Source organism: Mytilus trossulus, chromosome 4 (assembly GCF_036588685.1).
Source record: "Mytilus trossulus isolate FHL-02 chromosome 4, PNRI_Mtr1.1.1.hap1, whole genome shotgun sequence".
NCBI lineage: Eukaryota > Metazoa > Mollusca > Bivalvia > Mytilida > Mytilidae > Mytilus > Mytilus trossulus.
In genome coordinates, this window is record NC_086376.1 from 2,958,366 (window position 1) to 2,981,004 (window position 22,639).

General features: G+C 32.7%; 1 protein-coding gene across 1 annotated transcript in view; it reads right to left on the reverse strand.

Annotated features, from left to right (window-relative positions):
- Window positions 1-21,880, reverse strand: part of LOC134714385 (transient receptor potential cation channel subfamily M member 2-like) — a 34,528-nt gene extending 12,648 nt beyond the window's left edge. The window contains exons 1-14 of the mRNA XM_063575626.1: window positions 21,619-21,880; window positions 19,465-19,760; window positions 17,844-18,003; window positions 16,307-16,457; window positions 14,930-15,101; window positions 13,900-14,050; window positions 12,948-13,153; window positions 11,229-11,345; window positions 10,643-10,696; window positions 9,082-9,238; window positions 7,904-8,020; window positions 7,008-7,098; window positions 5,403-5,634; window positions 1,464-1,568 (exon numbers count right to left, since the gene is read on the reverse strand). Of these exons, the coding sequence (XP_063431696.1) occupies window positions 1,464-1,568; window positions 5,403-5,634; window positions 7,008-7,098; window positions 7,904-8,020; window positions 9,082-9,238; window positions 10,643-10,696; window positions 11,229-11,345; window positions 12,948-13,153; window positions 13,900-14,050; window positions 14,930-15,101; window positions 16,307-16,457; window positions 17,844-18,003; window positions 19,465-19,760; window positions 21,619-21,862 (2,253 nt within the window). The 5' untranslated portion in view covers window positions 21,863-21,880. The remainder of the gene's footprint in view (window positions 1-1,463; window positions 1,569-5,402; window positions 5,635-7,007; window positions 7,099-7,903; window positions 8,021-9,081; window positions 9,239-10,642; window positions 10,697-11,228; window positions 11,346-12,947; window positions 13,154-13,899; window positions 14,051-14,929; window positions 15,102-16,306; window positions 16,458-17,843; window positions 18,004-19,464; window positions 19,761-21,618) is intronic.
- Between the last annotated feature and the right edge of the window lie 759 nt (window positions 21,881-22,639).

The following is a 22,639-nucleotide window of genomic DNA, read 5'->3' on the forward strand; positions in this document are numbered from 1 at the left end:
CACAGTTGAAGAGCGTTGATGATTCAAAATTCCAAAGCATTGTACCAAATACGGCTAAGATAATCTATGCCCCGGATAAGAATTTCCTTAGTTTTTCGATAAAAATCAAAGTTCAAACCAACGCCGAGATTTATCATAAAACAACAAACCGACAGTAACAAACCATTTCCCCTAAATCAAAGGCTCTTTATTTGGGACAGGCATCTTTAGCGAGTGTCTCTTCTAAAAATGTTTCCGAGCGCTTAACCTATTCCTTTGATTGTGGCAATATTTCAACTCAAAATAGTCAGTATATGCTTATTCTATATAGTTACCAAAGGAAACCATGATTATAATTTAATACGCAACACGCACGTTTCGTCTACATAAGACTTATCAGTGACACTCAGATCAAAATAGTTGTAAAGCCAAACAAGTAAAAAGTTGAAGAGCATTAAGGACCCAAAATTCAAAAAAGTTGTGCGAAATACGGCTAAGGTAATCTATTCCTGGGATAAGAAAATCCCTAGTTTTTCGAAAAATTCAAAGTTTTGTAACAGGAAATTTATAAACATGACCACATAATTGATAGTCTTGTCAACACCGAAGTGCTGACAACTGGGCTGGTGATACCCTCGGGGACGAAACGTCCACCAGCAGTGGCATCTATACATTTTATCACTCTCAATGCAAAAAGACTTCTTTATTTATTTAACCAAACATGTGTAATTCAAAATAATTCAAGACAACGAGAACATTTGATGTATATAATAAAGATATGTTGTATGAATTCAAAGAGACAAATATTCAATAACGTGGATTTATGCTATGTAGGTCAATCATGGTATGGCATCAACGATTATCACAACCTAAAATAATTCGTCAGTTACAAACGTTCAGATATTATGAACAGCACGACATAAGAGCAAAATGTATAACTCAGTAGGAATGGGTGGACTCACTAGATCGACACGAAATAAATCAACAACGAATTAAAGAAAAAAGACGCAAAATACTCGCAGTTACTAATATTAAGTTCAAAGTCAATAACATATAAAAAAATATATATTGTTTTATCAGACTGAAGTGTCAATTCGTAAGCTGCCTTTTCCCGTTTTGTGAAATTATTTTTTGTTGATAATGTTTGAAAACGAGTATTGACATTCAAAGCTAATGTTTTTCATGCAATTCACCGCTTAATAACATCAGGTAGCATTTAGCTAAAGCACTACGTTTTAAGCGTCCTGTAAAGAGATTTGTAATACCACACCGATTGTGTTCTCCTGCTTCAATTCAAATATGCTGGTCAGTGTGTGCTAAGGCTCCGTGTTGAAGGCCGTACCTTGCCCTATAATGGTTTACTTTTATGGATTGTTATTTGGATGGAGAGTTGTCTCATTAGCACTCATACCACATCTCCCTATATCTATGTTAGTTTAAATTGTTTCAGTTTACCTTGAGTTTACATAGATGTGAATACTTACGTAATGCACCAAAAACCTTGTGAGAGGAGCACCGATAAACTTTGAAAGTCCTTTAGCCGGTGAACATTTTCTTCCGCAACAGCAACCTACACAACACAAGCCTTTCTGCATGGACAAAAAAATGATAAATTAAGATTTCAAAACGTCATCATCTCTTCAATTACAGAATTATTTATAAAATGGTGAAAGGAAATCCTTGAAGAAATATTATGTTTTCAGTTTCTTACTGTGGTATTGCTGACAACTATTATGATAAATAAAAAAACAAAAAAGTAATATAAAATACACCAACGCTACTCAAACAGAAAGAATATTAGATGTTTCATCCGGATTTACCTCATTAACGTGGAAACTTACAAACATTAATAAGAAGATCTGGTGAAAATAGTCTAATCTTAATGCAAAACACACGAGAAAAGCACCATGTGTTGCGGATATATAGTGCTTCAATATGACTTAGTCAACGATTCCAATATGTATGTTCCGATTGTAATATATACAATCAGTCTTCTTTAATCACGTTTCATCCCCCTCCCCCGCAAAATTAACAATCAATTATGATTAGTCGAAATCGCTACCGTAAACCTCCAAATGATACCTCATGCATATTCCGGTTCAATAAATCATTTCCAAATAATCAATTACATGACAATATCAAGCAATATCTATGTCAGAGATATAAACATTTAGATTCCTTTGTTGGGGTAGATCATATGTAAGCATGTTAAACAAGGTACATACCCAAAAACCTACATGGACTACAAACTTTTAAAAAAACTACCGAGTTTTCAGTGTTGTTAGCTTCATTTGATATTCGAAATCTTTAATTTTGCATAAAACGGTCAGCAATTATTTTAGTGAATCTTTTTTTTACACGATTTTGTAATTCGCGTCCCACTTAAAGTGCTTAAATACTACTACCCCATACATCTTCTCAAACTTTTTTATTTTAACTATCATTCCAACTCGTTCACAATTAAACCAAATGAACATCATATTGTCTTATTGATATAATTTTTATGTGATTTTAAAGCTTCCACAACAATAAATGTGGTATAGTTTCTTGCAATTTTGTTGTCAAAAAATGATGTTGTTCTTAAAGACTGCATCCTTATAAATACAAACTTTGGAATTGCTAGATGTATACAATGCATGACAATAACAAAGATTTCATGGGGAAAGAACTTGAATATGAGTCATATAGAGTATATATATTTTTTTTGTTGGCAATCGCCAATGGCAGTCAGCAAATATAAAGAACATCAGTTGTTCGACCTGTTAGTCAAATGCGTTTTGTTTAAACATACTTTTTAATTTGGTCATTTAGGAAATTTTGTTTGTGCAGTATTTAGACCCTCCTACAACGAAATTTGTTTTAAATGCACACGTATAAAAATTGCGGTTCTTATCCAACGCAATCATAGGTTTGAACGTAGTTTTCAATTTAGACTTGTTTATATTTTTCCGTTTGGATTTGTATCATGTTTTCACTCCGGTTTATGTAATCCATTTATCCTATATTGACTCTTAAAATTCAATTGAAGATAAATGATATGGCTTTCTAAATACGGTTTCAATCCCTAGCATCACTGAAGAGACATTTAGATGTGGATACTTAAAAATTCCAAAGATCTTTTAGAGTACATACAATCTAACTCTCTTTCATCTTGTAACAGTATTAAAACATTTGACTTTTCTACTCTTTACACAAGTATTCCACATTCCAAACTAAAAGACAAATTAAAAGAGTTGGTATTACTTTGCTTCATAAAAAAGAATGGCCAACGTAGATACAAGTATTTTGTCTTAGGGAGGGATAAATCATACTTTGTAAAGAACCATTCTGATCAAACAAAAAATTCTCTGAAACCGATATTATCAAGATGCTTGATTTCTTGATTGACAACATATTTGTTACGTTCGGAGGACGTGTTTTTCAACAGACTGTCGGCATCCCAATGGGAACAAACTGTGCCCCTCTACTTGCTGAATTGTTTCTTTATTATTATAAGGCTGACTTCATGCAGGAACTTCTTAGGAAGAAAGATACGAAGTTAGCAATATCCTTTAACTCTACTTTCCGCTATATAGATGACGTTCTTTCACTAAACAATTCAAAATTTGGTGACTATGTGGATCGCATCTATCCCATCGAATTGGAGATAAAGGATACTACAGATACAGTTAAGTCGGCTTCATATCTTGACTTACATCTAGAAATTGACAATGAGGGTCGGTTGAAGACAAAACTTTACGACAAAAGAGATGATTTCAGCTTTCCAATTGTGAACTTTCCGTTTCTAAGTAGCAACATTCCAGCAGCACCTGCATACGGGGTATATATCTCCCAATTGATACGATATTCCCGTGCTTGCATTTCCTATAATGATTTTCTTGATAGAGGGTTACTGCTCACTAGGAAGCTATTAAACCAAGAGTTCTAAATGGTGAAGTTGAAATCATCCCTTCGTAAATTTTACGGACGCCATCACGAGTTGGTTGACCGTTATGGAATAACCGTTTCACAAATGATATCGGATATGTTCCTGACGTCGTAACTACAATCCCCTTCCCTTTCATGAGTTTGACCTACCGAATTAGACTATTTACCGGATTTGTAATCACATAAGCAACACGACGGGTGCCACATGTGGAGCAGGATCTGCTTACCCTTCCGGAGCACCTGAGATCATCCCTAGTTTTTGGTGGGGTTCGTGTTGTTTATTCTTTAGTTTTCTATGTTGTGTCATGTGTCTTTTTCATTTTTAGCCACGGCGTTGTCAGTTTGTTTTAGATTTACGAGTTTGACTGTCCCTTTGGTGTCTTTCGTCCCTCTTTTATTGTCGAAATCCGTATCTGGTGTACAAATAAAATGTGACGCCTCATGTTTGTGGCATAACATCTTGGCCGCAAGTTTATTGTTACCTGTTTAGTATTAGATTTATATTGAAATCCATTGTCACATCTTGTGATCAATTTTATTTGGCATTCGCCAATGGCAGTCAGCAGAGATAAAGAACATCAGCTGTTCGACCTGTTAGTCAAATACGTTTTGTTTAAATATACCTTTTCACTTTTTTCTGAAAATGTTGTTTGTGCAGTTTTTAGACCCTTTTACAACGAAATTTGTTTAACATGCACACGTTTAAATTTTTTTTATCTAACGCAATCATAGGTTTGAACGTAGTTTTCAATTTAGACTTGTTAATATGGTACAACTTATATGGCCTTCCAAATACCGTTTCGATCCCTAACATCATTGAAGAGAAATTTATTGTCGAAACCTGGATCTTGTGTACAAAAACAAATATTGACACCTTATGTTTGTGGCATATCATCGTGGTCACAAGTTAATTGTTTTCTGTTTAGTATTAAATTTATATTAAGATCCATTTTGTTACATCTTTTGATTAATTTTATTAGGCAATCGCCATTGGCAGTCAGCAGGGTTAAAGAACATATGTTAATCGACCTGTTAGTCAAATGCATTTTGTTTAAATATACTTTTTCACTTTTTTGGTCTTTTGGAAAATGTTGTTTGTGCTGTATTTAGACCCTTCTTCAACAAAATTTGTTTTACATGCACACTTATAAAATTTGCAGTTTTTATCCAGCGGTTTTTATCCAACGCAATCATAGGTTTGATCATTGTATCCTATACTGACTCTTAAAATTCAAGAGTCTATCTAAAAATGAGGGTACATTTTGTATGGCTTTCCAAATACCGTTTCGATCCCTAATATCACTGAAGAGACATTTACAGATCAGCTGAATTATCTATTGTAATTAAAGGGTCCTACAAATTCATGCAAGATACAGTTGCAGAAATATTAAATATTTATAAGTACGTCTGAACCAGTGTTTCCATCTGTTGTAGAGTTGTCACTGGTTTAGACGTACTTAATTTTTTGAATTTTAAGGAAAATCAAGCATTTTTACCGTCCAAAATCCTCCAAGACTAGAACTTATTCCGCTATACCATATTTTATTTAAACGTCGTTGTGGGCATGTTTGAGCAAGAACGTCCAGCATATCATGGTCATAGGCACACTGCATTGGGCTTATAGTGATGTCCCAAACCATTTGTTTTGTTATAACTAAATCCATTGCAAGCTCAGCATCATCGTCATACAATCTCGATTGTAAATCGAACGCTCTTTCCGCAAAGATCCTATAAAAATAGTAACAAAAAAGCGTGTCATTTTTAATCAGTGATTTTGTAAAATCCCTGAAAACAATTGAGTATATTAAGGTGGTACCCAACACTTTCACTAAAATTAATTTGGCTCGTTTAATTTTCATAATATTTTGACAATGCATTTACTTTGACCCTTTAACAAAAATATAAATATTTAAAAAAATTTGAACCAACCGTTTTGTCAGAAAAATTACACTGGTTATATAGCAGTTTGACAAACACCAATTTTGATCAGTGAGAAGCTTAATATTCCCTTAACAACACACGTCATTAAAACGTTTAGCTGATTTTACAGAGTTATCTCCCTGTAGTGTTAGGTACCACCTTAACTTGCTATTATAAATGTGTTTTTCTTAATATAAAAATAGACTAATGATCACTAACGATTTTGAAATATATTTGTTTAATAAACACTATTAGCTAGAACTAGTGTATAATGATAATGACTAAAAGTCATATTAACGGATATTTAGACCACTGTGAATTTATTTATTTTTGCATGGCAAGTTTGGGTGACATCTACTGTTACATAATTGCCCTGCTTTTCGATGCATGTCTGTATCAAATTAATCTGTCTTAGCTTAATTGAACTATTTGCTTATTATAGACTTCACGACAATACCTTTACTGTAGCAGCTCTACGTTTTTTAAGTTAGCATTCCTGTCGAAGTTCCAAGTAAAGTTCTAAAGCTTTGTATGAAACATTTGCACACTTTCTATTTGCGTACTTTTGTTACCATTTTGTCCCTACCACCATAATCTGAATTTTCTCAACTATGATGTATATTTTTTCAAGACATACATAATATTTTGAAAACATCTTCCTCTGATTGATACCGTTTTCAACTATTTTATCAAATCTCCACATCGAAGAACTTTATACCTACATTTAAGAGTTGAGAAAGTTGAGGAACTTATTCAAAGTTATATCACTTTGTGATAGAATACATCTATCTGGTATATGACCAAAGTAAGTAAAACCATTTGAAAAAATGTGGTCCGGGTTAAAAATGTTTGAAGGCGCCAACCTCCACTTTACCGGGGACAGTAATTTTACAGTACAACATAAGAACAAGTATTACAAATCAGTTGAAACAGGCTTAAATCATCAAATGGATGCAAATAGAGATACATCTGTCAAAAACACAGAGTGGACGTCGAGTGAATCTTGTACATCACAAAACCACAAACTACAGAACTGATAATACTTGCAGTCACTAAAAGCTAGTTCAAAGCAAATAACAACAAATAAAAAAAATCATGCATCTAAGTAAAGTATAATGAATATTATAATAAAAAAATGTGAAATTTATTTTTGTTTATATCTAAAATGCTTTGATAAATACCTAGACTGTACAATCATGTCAGACTTGGTTGCCTGGTCACTAGCTTTTGCTGCCATCCTTTTGTATAGACTGCTGGCAAATAATGCGCACACTAAAAAAAGAATCATAACAAAAATACCGACCTCAAGGAAAAAACACCCATTTAAAAATCATCTTTGAAACTCTACTCAAACTATATGTTGATATATGGATTTCTCTGTGTTTTGTTGGTTTTATCTTATTTATTTTGTTAGCTGTTACTCTGGAATAAGGGGATGAAATGGCACATCCAGCATTTTTTACCAAAAATAAAGATCACAACATGTTTATCTTAAAATTAATTAGCCCTCCCCCTCCCCCTCCCCGCTTTCCGTTTCATTCATAAAAATCAAACGTTATCTTACTTACCACTAAAATATTTCTTTAATATATAATTTTTTTACGAAGTTATAACATTTATCTTTTACTTGAAATGGATATTTTTTTATCAAATTATTAGATTCCCGATTTTTTTTTTCTTGAAAAAAAAATCTCGGTTGAAGGGAAATGAAAAAAAAATGTGATTATACTATAACTTACATTTACTGCTTTATGACTATCTAAGTGTCTCAAATGTTTAGTCTTGCTAAAAGTATTATTACTTTCTTGAAACGTCGAACAAGTCAGATAAAAACAAAAGTAACAATAGAAACAGGTCGGTTACAACCAGACTAATAGTTTTCTGCACTTGTAGTCAGGTCAAGACCAGACTACTCTTGCAGAAAAACTATCTGGTAACGGTAATTACCGTTCTGTTTCTTTAAAATCTCTGTATGCTATTTAATACATACCATATGAACTTGGATATTTTATCAATCTAATATCACTAAGGTACTAGTTCAAGTTAAAAGATTTATCACTAATATTAAAATACTTGCATAGTGGTTGTTCGCATTTCATCCAGAATATGGTAGCTAGTTTTGGTCTGTTTACAAAAATTGCCCAAATCAGAAGATCTTGATATGCGGACCTTTTTTTCTTTTTCCTAGAGGCATCTAGTTAACACAAATGTAAAATATTTTTCAATCTAGGTCATGTACTTACGGGTATATATGTTCCATTCTAACATGACGTCCTTCAAACGCTTTGAGTACACACCCGTGGTAAAATATGAATATATTGATTGGGCTGTTCCGATCGTACTCCAACGTCATATACTTTTTTTTATGAATGAGGTAATCGACGTCATAGAACGATGACGTTAGAATAGTAGCATTTACGGGAAAATACACGCCTGTGAAACCGAAAATCATCACAACAAGGAAACGTAAACAAAAGATGCTAAAATGTGGTATAACCAAAGTTTTTTTAAGACATATAAGTAAATAAACATTTATATTCATCCAAAACTATCTTAATACGTTATTGTAAACAGTTTAAATCATGTCACTTATTCAGTTTGCTCCCTTTTTGAACGCCAATTTAATAGTGCGTTTATTTATGGGAAATCGAAAGGAATTGCCGTATTTGTCCTATTAAAATTGAAAAAATCATGGGAGCTTGAATATATCGTGATTTTACAACGGGTTATCCTTTATGTCGGTAATTTACCTCTCGCTATCGCTCAGGGTAAACTATTTGCCATAAAGGGCCAATCAGTGGTAAAATCACGATATATTAAACCTCTCAGGAATTATTTCTTAAGTATATCTGCAGTTTTTGCATGACATAAGGAAATATTCTTCATTATTAGTATTGTCTACGAAAAGTTAACACCTGCCGAAACAAACGCTGTAGTAAATGGAGGGGAGTATGCGGCTGTGCAATGCTATGTTGTGTTGCCCTAGAAGTAAGGAGTAAGAAGTAACAGTGCAGGTTCCAGTCTTATGAAATGAAACCTGACAAATCGGTAAAAAGTCATTTCAGCACGGACGCACCTACCACTGAGTGATGAAATGCTTTGTAATTAACAGTTTACGACTGTGGTAATTGCCAAATGCTTTAATATGAAAATGACGCTGTATTAAATCATGTGCGTCCAAATCACTTTTGATATATATTTTATGAATAGATTATTCAAAATGTCGTTTTACAAACATTTTCATTGATGACTTACCTCTATGATATCCAAGCAAGGCCTGACAAATTTGTCGACCTGCGATTATACACACTTCAATGGTTGAGAGTTCATTTGCATTACGTTTCTGTTCCCTTTTCTCTTTTGAAGGAAAGCATAGCTCCTTAAATTTCTGAATAACTGGCGAGGTACCCAACTTAAAACAAAATTTATATATATTTTGAAATATGTATTCTAGAATGATATATCGAGTTTCATTCTATTCAATCATGCATTGACCAAATACCTAGAAGATGACGTCCGACTGACTCATATAAATTAAACTCTACTGATATATCAGACATACGTGAGGTGTACAATGAAATATTGGTTTCCATTAGACTTACTTTTGTGCGTTTTTCCCTGGTAAACTAATGAGCGACTATTTCCTTTGACAATTAAACATTCATGGAATCTGATGTACAGTAGTTGTCGTTTGTTTATGTAATATATACGTGTTTCTCGTTTCTCGTTTCTCGTTTTGTTTATATAGATTAGACCGTTGGTTTTCCCGTTTGAATGGTTTTACACTAGTAATTTTGGGGCCCTTTATAGCTTGTTGTTCGGTGTGAGCCAAGGCTCCGTGTTGAAGGCCGTACTTTAACCTATAATGGTTTAATTTTTAAATTGTTATTTGGATGGAGAGTTGTCTCATTGGCACTCACACCACATCTTCCTATATCTATGATACATTTGTCTAATAACCCAAATGTTTAAGTTAAGTATGCATATAATTTTAATTTTGTCTGAATGAGTTGTAACGTACGGTGAGCTATAGGTGTTAATGTCTGTGTTGTTGGTCTTTTGTGGATAGTTGTCTCATTGGCAATCATACCACATCTTCTTTTTTTTTTATGTATGTGACAATATTTGAAATCCAGCAGCCAAAGCTGTATAATCTAACACCACAAACATACAACACAACTGACTAAAAAATTAATTTAAACACACATACGATATATTCTTCTAAAACGCTTACAAAAAATGTGTAGTAAATGTAAAAAATGCAGACTGTGAGTCTGGACTGACGTGTTTTAAACATACATTTGTAAACCCTTCCTCGGTGAATTAAGCATTTATTATGAAATTAAGGTTCAAACTCTCTCCTGCTTTTTTTTTGGGGGGGGGGGGGGTATATAGTTTCCTACGTATCTGTTTGTCTTATTTGGCTTGTTTCTAAATGTTTAGGCCTTAGCATTCCACGTGAAGGTCAGTCCAGAAAAGCACGCCATAGAAAATGAAATTAGGACGTGTTTTTTTTTATGTATACCGTTTAATACTATTTCACTAAAACAGACAGCTCAATTATTATTGTACATTATTTTATTTATCTACAATTAAGGAGATGCGGTATGATTGCCAGCCAATGAGACAAGTATCCACCAAAGTTCAATTTAAGAGTTTGAAAGGTATCAGAGGCAACTAAATGGCCTTCAACAAGGAGAAAAAAGTATCATGTCACAATCAAGGAAACATGCGCTTAATCATGTGAAATTGTGCAGGATGGAAATAATACTTGTATTTGCAATACTAGTACAATATCCTTAAAATTATATACTACCTTAAAGACATTTTGAAGAGCCGTCTTTGCTTTATGTTCAGATTGAAGAGTTTCCTGAAATTTAAAGACATTTTATAGTGCAGATTGGCTGAGTTAACGCACTTTTGTATTGACTATCTTTGCAGATTGAAAAGTTTTATCAAAACATTTAAATTGTTCTGGCTTTTGTTTGTTTACTTTCTATCTACTGATTTATTTTTGAACACCGTCCATATATGCTAATCCCCTGAGTCCACACCGGCTCTTTTAGTGGCTTTTATTGACCCGTCTTTAATTTATTTCACTAACGCCTTTTTGGACTGCAATTTGACATGCAGTTTTGTTAGGTTTGTTTTGTTTTGCCTTGATGTTGTTTGTTCGTAGTTGTAGAATATCTGTATACGTCTCTCTTCTACATTTAACAAACTTTCGTTCATGTACAACTATCGTTAGTTAAAGTTTTGCATTTTTTGGCGTTGAGTGATCATTTACTTTAGTTTTTGAAAAATGTTATGTGGGCAAGCGGGCGGATTCTATTTTTTTTTTACATTAACTGGTCAAGGTATAATATGTACACTTCTAAACGTAATTGCAAAACAAAACATACCATATAAATAGCTGGAAAGTATTTATTACTAAACTCTACACCCTCTTCTCTTAATAAAACCGACACATATTCATCTCTGTCAGCTACAATGGCTTCTTTCAAAAGGATATTAAAATTCTAATAAAATAAAGAACGAAATATATTTTTTTTTTATTCCTATAATATTTTTCAATAATACATTCAGCAAGAATATGATTTCTGGCAAATGTAAATAATTGAAACTGAAATATCTGTTCATTATAAACTACCAAATTCAATCAATTTCATGTCAAAACTATTGGCAGTTCTGTATTCATGAATTTACTTGCCAAGAGAATATGATCGAATACATTTCCGCAGATTTTGAATATGGAGTAAGTTACCCAAAGTTGATATGATATTCAAGAGCTTGTGTTTTCTCTAGGGATTTCCATGATCAATAAACGTTCCAAGTGGATAAAATTAAATCATCCCTCAAGAGATCTGTGTATGCCATCACGTGTGATTGGTCGTTATTAGTAAGCGGCTCAGATCACCACAGATATGCTTTTTTTATTTTTGTAAACAGAATTTCGTCTTTTTTGACAGAATGTAACTTAACAGCTGATATGTATATATAAAAGTAACACGGGGAGTTCTATGTGTGAAGCATGATCTGATTACCATCTGGAAGTTTACCTTCGACTATACTTGGTGTTTGGGTTCGTTGTACCTTGTCATGAGTATAAAATGTACCCGTGGTATCATCTGTCTCCTTTTATTGTTTCGAAAAACATTTTTGACATTTAGTTATAAATAAAACATATTTGGACATATTTATGCAATCAACCTCTCTAATTATACATAAAGGAAGTGAAAATGACAATATTACTAATACATGTACATATTTTTTTATGCTTATGGGTCTGATGAATTCAGCTTAAGCTGTTACGCGTATCATTTTGTTAAACATTAAAGTCATTTTCAACTATGTTCTTAACTTAACACTACATTTATTGTGCAACATTTAATTTATATACTGAGTGAATGTATGTTTATGAGTATAGTTCAAACCAGATATTTGAAAAAAGCCGAATTTTTATTATAATTATTTTTGTTGCGTATACTATTTGGAACCATGCAGCTTCAAACTTCGAGTGAAACGTTTGTAGAAATGTTAGGTTGTAATAGCATGAAATAATTGTAAATTATCTGCCATTTCCTTTCTATCAAATTATCCCTTAACATTTATAATAATATATAGGGCGTGGTCATTTTTATTGATTCTTACTCATTTGAATAGCATTAAACTTTTTATAGTCCGATTCGTCAACCTCAACACGAAATTAGGTTATCATTGGAATAATGTCTTGTTAGTACGAAAAAAGCAGATCTGTTTGGATAATTGACAAATTAGGAAAGCAAACATATATATTTGCTAGAAATGATGGTTTTTTTCTCATTTTATTCGCTTTTAATGCTCAGTTCGTTGTCTGATGGAAAATTATAGTCTATAGGAACGTTTTCGTGTTGCTTACAATATCACTCGTATGACATAACATATACTGTTTTTTCTTATAGAATTGTATGCCTCTGAGCTTCTATGACATTATAAACTGTTATACTCCTGACATGGAACGGTTTAAACTTGTGGTATTGCTAGAAAAACCTACAACTTGTGTGACAGCAAAATCATATATCAAATACTAATTATAGATAGTGCATGTACATGAATTACAATGATTGCAAACTTAAAAATACCTCTATTTTAACTGTTTTCGCTCCTTTCATTTCTTGTATAAACTGATATGCAATGTAATAATATAGTGGTAAAGAAGATGGCGTCAGTATTTCCTTATAGGAAGCCATAAATTTGTGATCATTAGCACGCATTGTCCCGCCAATTACATTTGTAGATACTGCTGCTGGTTGTTGATCATTGTAAGGAGACTGGTAATAACTTTTTACTGGAAAATATTCATTTTAGAAAACTTTAATCAATATTTAATTTAAAAGAGATTTTTATAGCTGTCCCTAAACATTTCAAACATGCTAACAATAAGATTACTTAGGATAAATTACATTCTGAATAATATTTTAGTATCTTTTTATTCTTCTAATGTTCCAAATACATATTTCACTTTTAAATATCCAAACTTTATATTTTATTACCATAATGTTCCTTTCATTTAGTGTGTGGTTGATACTGTGCATTCCTTTTAAAGTCCATAATCTAACTGTTCGATAAATAATCATATGCATATTGTATATAAGCAATGGTATAAGATGGTAGGGATGTACAGATTGTCCATTGCGTACATTATTTGTTACTGTATACCAATCTATTTTTCTGGATACTTTATTTGCTTTTAGACCTTTCTGATCCACTTTGCTGGTGTATTCATTTCAGCAAGGATCGATGTTTGACTTCTCGCGACAATCTATATGCATGTCATATTTATATATCGGAAAGTGGTCGCGCAAATTTACAGACAATAAATTGATAGAATACGCTTGAGATCGTACCAAAAATATTTGCTAGATGAAACACAAAATTGAGATACTGAAAATCTTATACACATATACTTTTGTAAAGGTACTATTTCTGTACCAAAATTATGTAGTATTGGAAATCTTTTTTTAATATTCAGTACTATTTTGTAACTTTATATCATTGTAGTATGACAGTATCTGTATTTTAACAAGATATTACCAAGACCTCGTTTAGTTTGGTTACTAAAGTTGCCATACATCTGGTCGTCTTCTTCCGATTTATTTCGGGACCATCCGCTAATGATCGCTCTTGTAACAGCATCTGTAAACTCTTTCGGTTGTGTTTCTTTGTTTATATCAAGTACTGTTATCTGTAATGAACTAGATTTTTATATTGCAAATATAATAGATATTAATAACTTGTCAGACACTATTCTGATGATTACTGACCATAATGAGGGATACTCGTCTGTCAAATGTAGAATTCATAAAGCTTATTCGAAAATTAAAAACATAGTTTTTATCAACAAAAAATAAATTATTTCTACGGTTTCTCAAAATTCTATTCATTATTGGTACAAAAGAATTCGATATCATAAATTTTGAGTGTAATGCAGACGACGCCCATGGAAAACCATTATTGATCTCACACTATATTCGAAGCTATTTGTATAACGTTTTTGTTTATAGTAAATGACCTTTGGTTTAGTTCGTGCGTCTGGTTCGCTTTTCTTCAAATTGCTATATCAGAATCACTCGAACCATAACGTTTGATAGCTAAGTATATATAAGATCATAACACGTCCTATATATTGTCTTAATATGACGCCTTGCATATATAGTATTGTCTTACTTTTGATTATGAAGCTCAAGCCAGTGTTTATCATCATTAATTAGTGAAAATGTTTTTAAAGGATTTTCGGCCTTTTTTTTATTTTTGCCAGATATTAGTAATTCTTGAAGAAGGTTGTCAAAGGTTAATAAAATTGAGAATGGAAATATGGAGAATGTGTCAAAGAGATAACAATCCGACCATAGACCATTTAATGTATGAAAAATAACGAGATTGTCATATCCCGCAAAATTTTCAATGATGGCCTATATCTAGAAAACAAGCACACGGACTCTTAAAATTGTTTTTTCATATGATTAGAACTGTCAACTTTGAAATTCTTTTTATCAACTTGATATTTTTAAACAGAGTAGCAAAAATCCTTAACATCAATATCCATATCTGTTTAGGAACTTACCAAGCAATTGTTTTCTTTGATTGCTTTCATAATTGACTCAAGATCATTTCGTTGTTCGGTAGCTGATGCAAAACGTCTCTTGTCAAACTCTCTTTGCATAAGGTCATGGGAAGAAATACCAAATAACAGTGGTGTGTTAGCCTTGATATATTCAGATATATTAATGGTGTCCCTGAAAATAAATAAATTCTATTATCTATTTATAAATATAGGTGCGATGTTTGACTAAGTTATCCGTATAATTCAAATATTATTTCAAACAATTTCTTATTTTCACTATAAATGTTTGGAGTGTATCATTGTATGTGTTTTCATAAAACCAAACTTTTTATAAAAAAAAACCAATTGTATGAGATATACAGCCATTACTTGTGAATACAATAAATGTAGTATGATGGCGATATTTAAAAATTCCAAACTTATTTTCACTAGATAATGCGAATATATGATATAAACCACAATCGCCCTTCAGACAGTTTGAGACAAAGTTCCGTGTTAAAGGCCGTTCTTTGACCTATACTTGATAATATTGTAGCCAGTACTTCGGTACTGGCATGAACATACGGATTTTTTGTGTTATTTAAATTTGCTGTTACAAAATATTAGAACTTATTATAAATTAAGGAATGTATCTCCATCATGCAAAGCTCTGATTTCTTTCACGAATTTGACTATACTTTTTGGACCTTTAGGATTATAGCTCTTCATCTTTTATATAAGCTTTGGATTTCAAATATTTTGGCCACGAGCATCATTGAAGAGACATGTATTGTCGAAATGCGCATCTGGTGCAACAAAATTGGTACCGTTGATTTGATTACTACCACTGGGTCGATGCCTCTGCTGGTGGACTATTAGTCCCCGAGGTTATCACCAGCCCAGTAGCCAGTACTTCGGTAATGGCATGAACATACGGATTTTTTGTGTTATTTAAATTTGCTGTTACAAAATATTAGAAATTATTATAAATTAAGGAATGTATCTCCCTCATGCAAAGCTCTGATTCCTTTCACGAATTTGACTATACTTTTTGTACCTTTAGGATTATAGCTCTTCATCTTTTATATAAGCTTTGGATTTCAAATATTTTGGCCACGAGCATCACTGAAGAGACATATTTTGTCGAAATGCGCATCTGGTGCAACAAAATTAGTACCCTTGATTTGATTGTAACTTGGATTAAGAGATGTCTAATCAACACTCATACCTCATCTTCTGATTTATATAAAAATGAAGTGTAATATTAGAATGGAGGTGGTAAAATGTTGAGTATGGTACTGTAAATTACCTACAGAGCAAATATGATCATTTATTTATAAATCTATTGTTATTTCATTTTTGGGGAGGGTATTGAATTTTCAAGATATGATATCTTACTTCTCAATGAATTCTGCAATAAAGTCCGCTGCTTTGCCCGATCCTTTTATAATCAGAATTGGCAAGTCTTGCTTCAAAACTTGGTTAACAGCTTCTATTGTATCTAAGTCACCTTCTGCCACTATTGTTAGAACTGGAACGTTCCATTCCACTATTAATATGAAAAGCGTTTTTCGGTATAACAACATAAAGTAAAATTGTGTTCGTTATAATAATTGAATATTGAAATATTTCGCTGAAGAACTGTGCGTAAACTAAATCATTAATTTTGTCATTGTATTGTAGTCTATGATATGCGTTACGCCAAATAATCTATAGAATATTTTATGCAGCTTTAGATATAAGTATGAAGCTGTTAGGAGCACTCAACAAAATTCAGATGATGTGTTAACTTTATTATACATCAATAGAACTAAAGAAACAAATGAGTTTCATGATGTTAAGGATTGATTTAGATACTAAAAAAATGAGAAGGTTTACATATAGGAAGATGTGGTGTGAGTAACAAGGTGACAACTCTTCATCCAAGTAATAATTTATAAGAGTGAACCATTATAGGTCAAAGTACGGCTGGTTTAGATTGTTTTATATATTCGTATTTATTCTGTATTTAGTCACCACTTCCGTGCTATCATGTATATCTATTATATAGCCAGTAGTTTTATAAAATTTACTGTTTGCAAAAGTATAAATTATTCAAAATAATAAGGATGTTCTTATTCAAGGCAGATAACCTAAGCCGTATCAGGCACATTTTGGAGGAAATATTTGGTCCTCAATGCTCTTTAACTTTGAACTTGTTTTGGCTTTCGAATCATTTTGATCTGGGCGTCACTGATTAGTCTTGTTTAGACGAAACGCTCGTCTGGCTTATTAGATCATAAACCTGGTACCTTTTGATAGCTATCATGCGTGTTTTTGTCTGTCCGATATGTTTTCCCATTTATATATATTGTAGTGCTATCATGTAATGTTGTCATTTTAATGTTACATTTAACATTGCAATAAAAGCGGGAGGTTTGGCTAGTCACAAAACCAGGTTCAACAGACCATTTTTTTTCTAAGAAATGTCCCCAATCAAGTCAGGAAAATTGTTATTGTTATATTATAGTTCGTTTCTGTGTGTGTTACAATTTAGTGGTGTGTTTCTGATGTGTTGTAGTTCTCCTATTACATTTGATGTGTTTCCCTCAGTTTTTGTTTGTAACCCGGATTTGTTTTTTTTTTTCTTAATCGATATATGAATTTCTAAAAGCGGTATACTTCTATTGCCATTATTGATCTCTGCAGTCTATTCGTGTTTTATATTATGTAATATATGTTGTTCATTTTGTCATATCATGTTTATGTGTTTGCAATAACGATTCATTCATTTATTAAAACACTCTTTAATATCTTATCTGCACACATGTATTTAAAGATAATAGTTGGATATGTACTTATCAATAAATTCTGACATTATAAACTATTAATTGCAAATACGAGATTTAACAATATTATATTCAATGGTATGAGTTTGTATTAAATATAAACTTACAAGGCGTGCCTTCGAAGGTCATGAAAAATATTTTGTTTTTGGATAATCCTTTCAGCATAGATGCATGAAAGTCAGCATATGACCTCTTATTCCCCAACCATACATTATATATTTCTCCGAGGAGACAGTCGCTGTTTTTCTTTTGCCAGTAGTTCTTGCAAAAAATATAAGAATATTAGGCCAAATTAGTTGTAACCAAGACGTGTTACTGTATTGTGTTTCGTGGTAGGTAAAGCCAATACAAGTATACACGAAATGATGAAACTCCGATATGATAATTATAGATCTGTTTATATTTGTTTTATTCTTTTGCAATTAGTTCTGAAAGGCTGCAAAGCACATAGGTAACGCTGACCCTAAACTGTTATGAATAATCTATTTCTGAGTGTTTGCTTTCGTTTAAGATTGTAAGCTTCCAATCTCTTGGTCACGAGCAAACGACCATCTCGGCTTTCTCCATCAATAAAAACTGTCTGGCACGAAATAGTCCACTAGTGGAGCTTAAGAGTGGCGTTAAAACACCAATAATCAATCAATAAATCATGGGATAAAACGGAACAGACAAAATAATACGAAGTGGCTATTTTCCGGCCATTGTTATACGCATGTCATATAATGTGCGTTCGAAAGTGTGTGTAATACTATCTTCAGTAGCACCGTGTAATCTGATCACTGATATCAATATTTGTGATAGATTTTGCAGTTTGCAGAATTTGACAATGGAACATGATATTATGAACTTTCAAGAATGATATAATCTTATAAAAGGGACTCAAAAAACTGAAATCACAAGGAAAATGGGAAATACAAGATAGTTGATCGGAAAACTTGTTTCACAAAATTTTCGATTTAGAAAGGTCTTTACAAGCTGCGGATTGAGGCTACAAACTTGAAGTTGGGATGTTGGAAATAGGATTATAAAAAGTAGGGTAATACATACACTGCACGGAACAACAAAGATTGGATCACAAGAAAAAAGAAAAGAGGAATTTTGGAAAGGAAGCACACCGTGTCACCCCGATCCCCTCACATAAATAAAATAAAAAACAGTGTTTTTACTTCTTTTTTTTTTTTTTTTTTTTGGGGGGGGGGGGGGGGGCGGGGTGGTGAGCGATTATAGATAAATCTCTCATCTCTCACTCAAAATATGGATAACGTAATGTCCAGGGGGCTAGCTGGACAAATAGCGACTGCCAAAATAATATTATGTGTATAGATTCATGATAAAAACAATATCGTATTTTTCCTATCATAATCGGGGGAAAATTGATGGTGTGGTAGATTTGTTTCATTTCGCATAGGCTGGGCATTTATATTCATATTAACGCTTCGATTTCGCTCTTGTTAAAGTAATCAAATATCAATGCCCAACTCATAGTTGAATGAAAACAAATCTACGACTGCCCTAAACATATTACATGGCAAACGCGGCAAAAAAAAATTAATATTGGTTGTAAGTAAACCCATCGTAGATTGATTGATTTTTTTATCCGCTAGTTTCGTCAGTACCGCTCGAATTAAAAAAAATGATAAAAAGGCCGAACATATATATGAAATATGAACGTCACCACATTAACAGAAAATGCATGATAGCTACACAATGAATGCCACATAATCGTACCCATCCGTAATGTTTTTCTTTTGTATCTTTAATTTCGTCGTGAAGAAAGATTTTTTCCTCATCAAGATTTTCTTCGGGAAGATGGGTTTGTTCCTCATGATGACTTTCGTCGTGAAGATGTATTTGTTCCTCATAAAGATCGACGCTGGTTTCACACATGCTTTCTTCCGGTAGAATTCCCACTAGACTAATAAAGACATCATCACCGTCTGATTGCAGCCTATTAAAATCCTCAACTGCTTCCCTCACGATACAGCTAACTGTTTCCGATGAACCCTTGTAGAGAATCAAACTGTCTACAAAATATTTATATGAAACCAAAATGTAAATTTAATTTTCCTTTATTGATATACTTAGAGTCTACCACGGCATCAAGTGTGATACAATATTTATCTACTCGAGACAGTTAAATTTTCAAATTTAAAACGGCAGGCTTTAAAACTTTCATATTATTTTCAAATGCACAATATAAACTCTAGTATTTTTATTATTCATTGAAACAGATACTACGGAAACTCATTACATTTTTTTTCAACAATCACATTTTTTTATATATATCTTTTCAACAAATGCTAAGAAAGCTGTCATATTTCTATCAACATATACTTAGAAAGATCTAATCATTTTGCTTTCCCCATATACTTCAAAACTCTTATATTCTTTTCAACAATACTGAAACTTTGTTTTCATTTTCGACAGACACCTCGGAACTCTTAAATGTTTATCCCCTTAATAAAGTTAGAGAAAAATTGAAGACCCTAATTGATTCGTATATGGTTGTTGGAAACGTAGTTCAGTATGTCAAAAATCATATCTGATATTCTTCCTCTGTCATGATTACCTTCCAACATTACCGAACTCAACATAGAAATAACACGACGGTGCCGTATACGGTGCAGGAAATGCTTACCCTTCCGGAGCACCTGATTTCACTCCCGGTTTTAAGTGGAGTTCGTGTTGTTTCATGTTTATAATTTATAACTGTTGATGTAAATGTCCTTTGTTTTTTTTAGTCTTTGTTTACTCCTTGGTTTTAGTTGTTATTGTCTTCAGTACGTATCATACCAGATCACAGGCTGGGGTGCTCCGGAATGATGTTAGTTTGTAAATAGTATAATCATCTGTATCCTATACATGTATCATATTTCATTAGCATACCTTCTCTCTCTCTCTTTACCACCGAATGTCACACACAAATATATATAGAGAGCTGTAAAATTAGATTTTAGAAACGATTTCGTCCTTTACTAGTACCCCAATAACGTTGAACATCAATAAATTACTGTTGCCTTAAGCAGAAAGACATCATATTTATTATGATTTTCAACGTTGGTTGACATGGTGAGTGCGGTGAATGTTGTTTCTTGTGATAAGATCATAATTATAGTTTTCGTTTGTTTGTAAATGTAAGTTTCCGGAATCCCAGCGGAGTTCTTTACAAATAAATAGTAATTTATCCCTTTTTGCGCATTATTTTGATAACACTAAGTTGAACGCAAGTTTGAAGATCTGACATTGTTTTGCTAAATTTGAGACGAATTATATATATATTTAATACACGTCCTGTATAATTACGTGTTATCAGATGGTGAATGTCTGTCATTAAGTTTTAACATTGACTTCTATAACAAAATAAAAAGTTAATATTGGGGCATATTTACTAATAGTATCGGCATCCTTTACGCCAGACAAACATAGTTGATCTAAACGTTACACCATCTACTTGCCACCAATCATCATGCACTGTGTTACAATCCTAGAAAAAGTCGGCTATGACAGGTAATACATCGACTACCGAAAGCTATATTTTTATGTTACCTAGATGATTTAAAGCAATGGACACAGTCCAGTAGGTGTTTTCACGTTATCCAAATAGTATGCGTTCAAATCCCGGCGAGGGAAGAACAAAAATGTAAACTTTGTTTCAGTTAAAAAGTTATGAAAAAAACAGTTTTTAAAAATAGTCCTATCAAACTTGGAACGACGTATAAGTTTTGAACTGAGTCTAATGCTTTGTAGAAAAATGCTTTCAGATGAAAAACAATGACTACGCTGCTCCTTTGATTTTGATTTTGACGATTGATGGAAGAGAGTTATTTTGTCACAACTTATACAACTTGTCCTTTTTAATCCGAAAGACAAACAATGTCTTACCTTTTGCGCCTTTTGCGGTTTCTATGAGTCCATATTGAAAAACTGAGGTTATCCATGGTTTAGGTACAAAGCTTTTCGAATCACCAATGATAGAGAGGACGAGTTTAGGTGGTTCTGGATCACGGTAAGAGTTTTCGCTCTTGTTCTTCATTTTGTCATCTAGCAATTTTTGCCGGCTATGCAGCTCATCTTTTTTCTTTTTCCGCAACAATTCCAATTCATCCCAGAGGCGATTATCCGCCATTTTTACCAGTCAAGTTATAATCTCTAAAAATTAAATAAAACTAATTATGATATGCGCTACAGATTTATTGTATGCAGTCTTTTTACATCTATTTAGCATCCTTAATATACAAAAATCTACGATATCAATGAAGTGTCATGTGGCGAGGAAAGTGTCCCGGATGATGTGTCGGATAACAAACGCGCGTATATGCAATGGTAGTATTCAGAATTAGAGATCGTGATTTATGTTTAAAGCTGTCATAATAGTCCAGCTGATTCGTGTATATTTTCAAAACAAATTGTGGGTATGATGATAAAAGCATGAAACTTTGCACAAAGGTTAGCATGTATATGGTGGTCAATTAAATCTATGGACCCACTCTGAATATCCAAATTGGAGGAAATTTTCAAGATGGCGGACAGATGCTTTAAATATCACAAATTTAAGAAAACAAAGCAAGGAAATTTGAGACTAAATATTTTTAGAGTAAATGCAACATAAGAATCTTTTCAGATAAGTGCTATTCCTTCTTCGAACTATTCAATAATTTTCAAAATGGTAGACATATTAAAACTAGCCGCCAAAACAACAGAAATGCACAAAACCAAAACTTTGGTAAAAACTTCTACTATTTATTTTTCTATCAAATTGTACTATTCTAAACGAAAGTAATTATACTTCTTCAGTTGTCAAATTATATATCTAAGAGATTGGCCATATTATCTGTCACATTCCCAAACACTTTTACAAAGTGTTGTACATATAACAGCCCGACCTTCACGCATTTGCATCGTC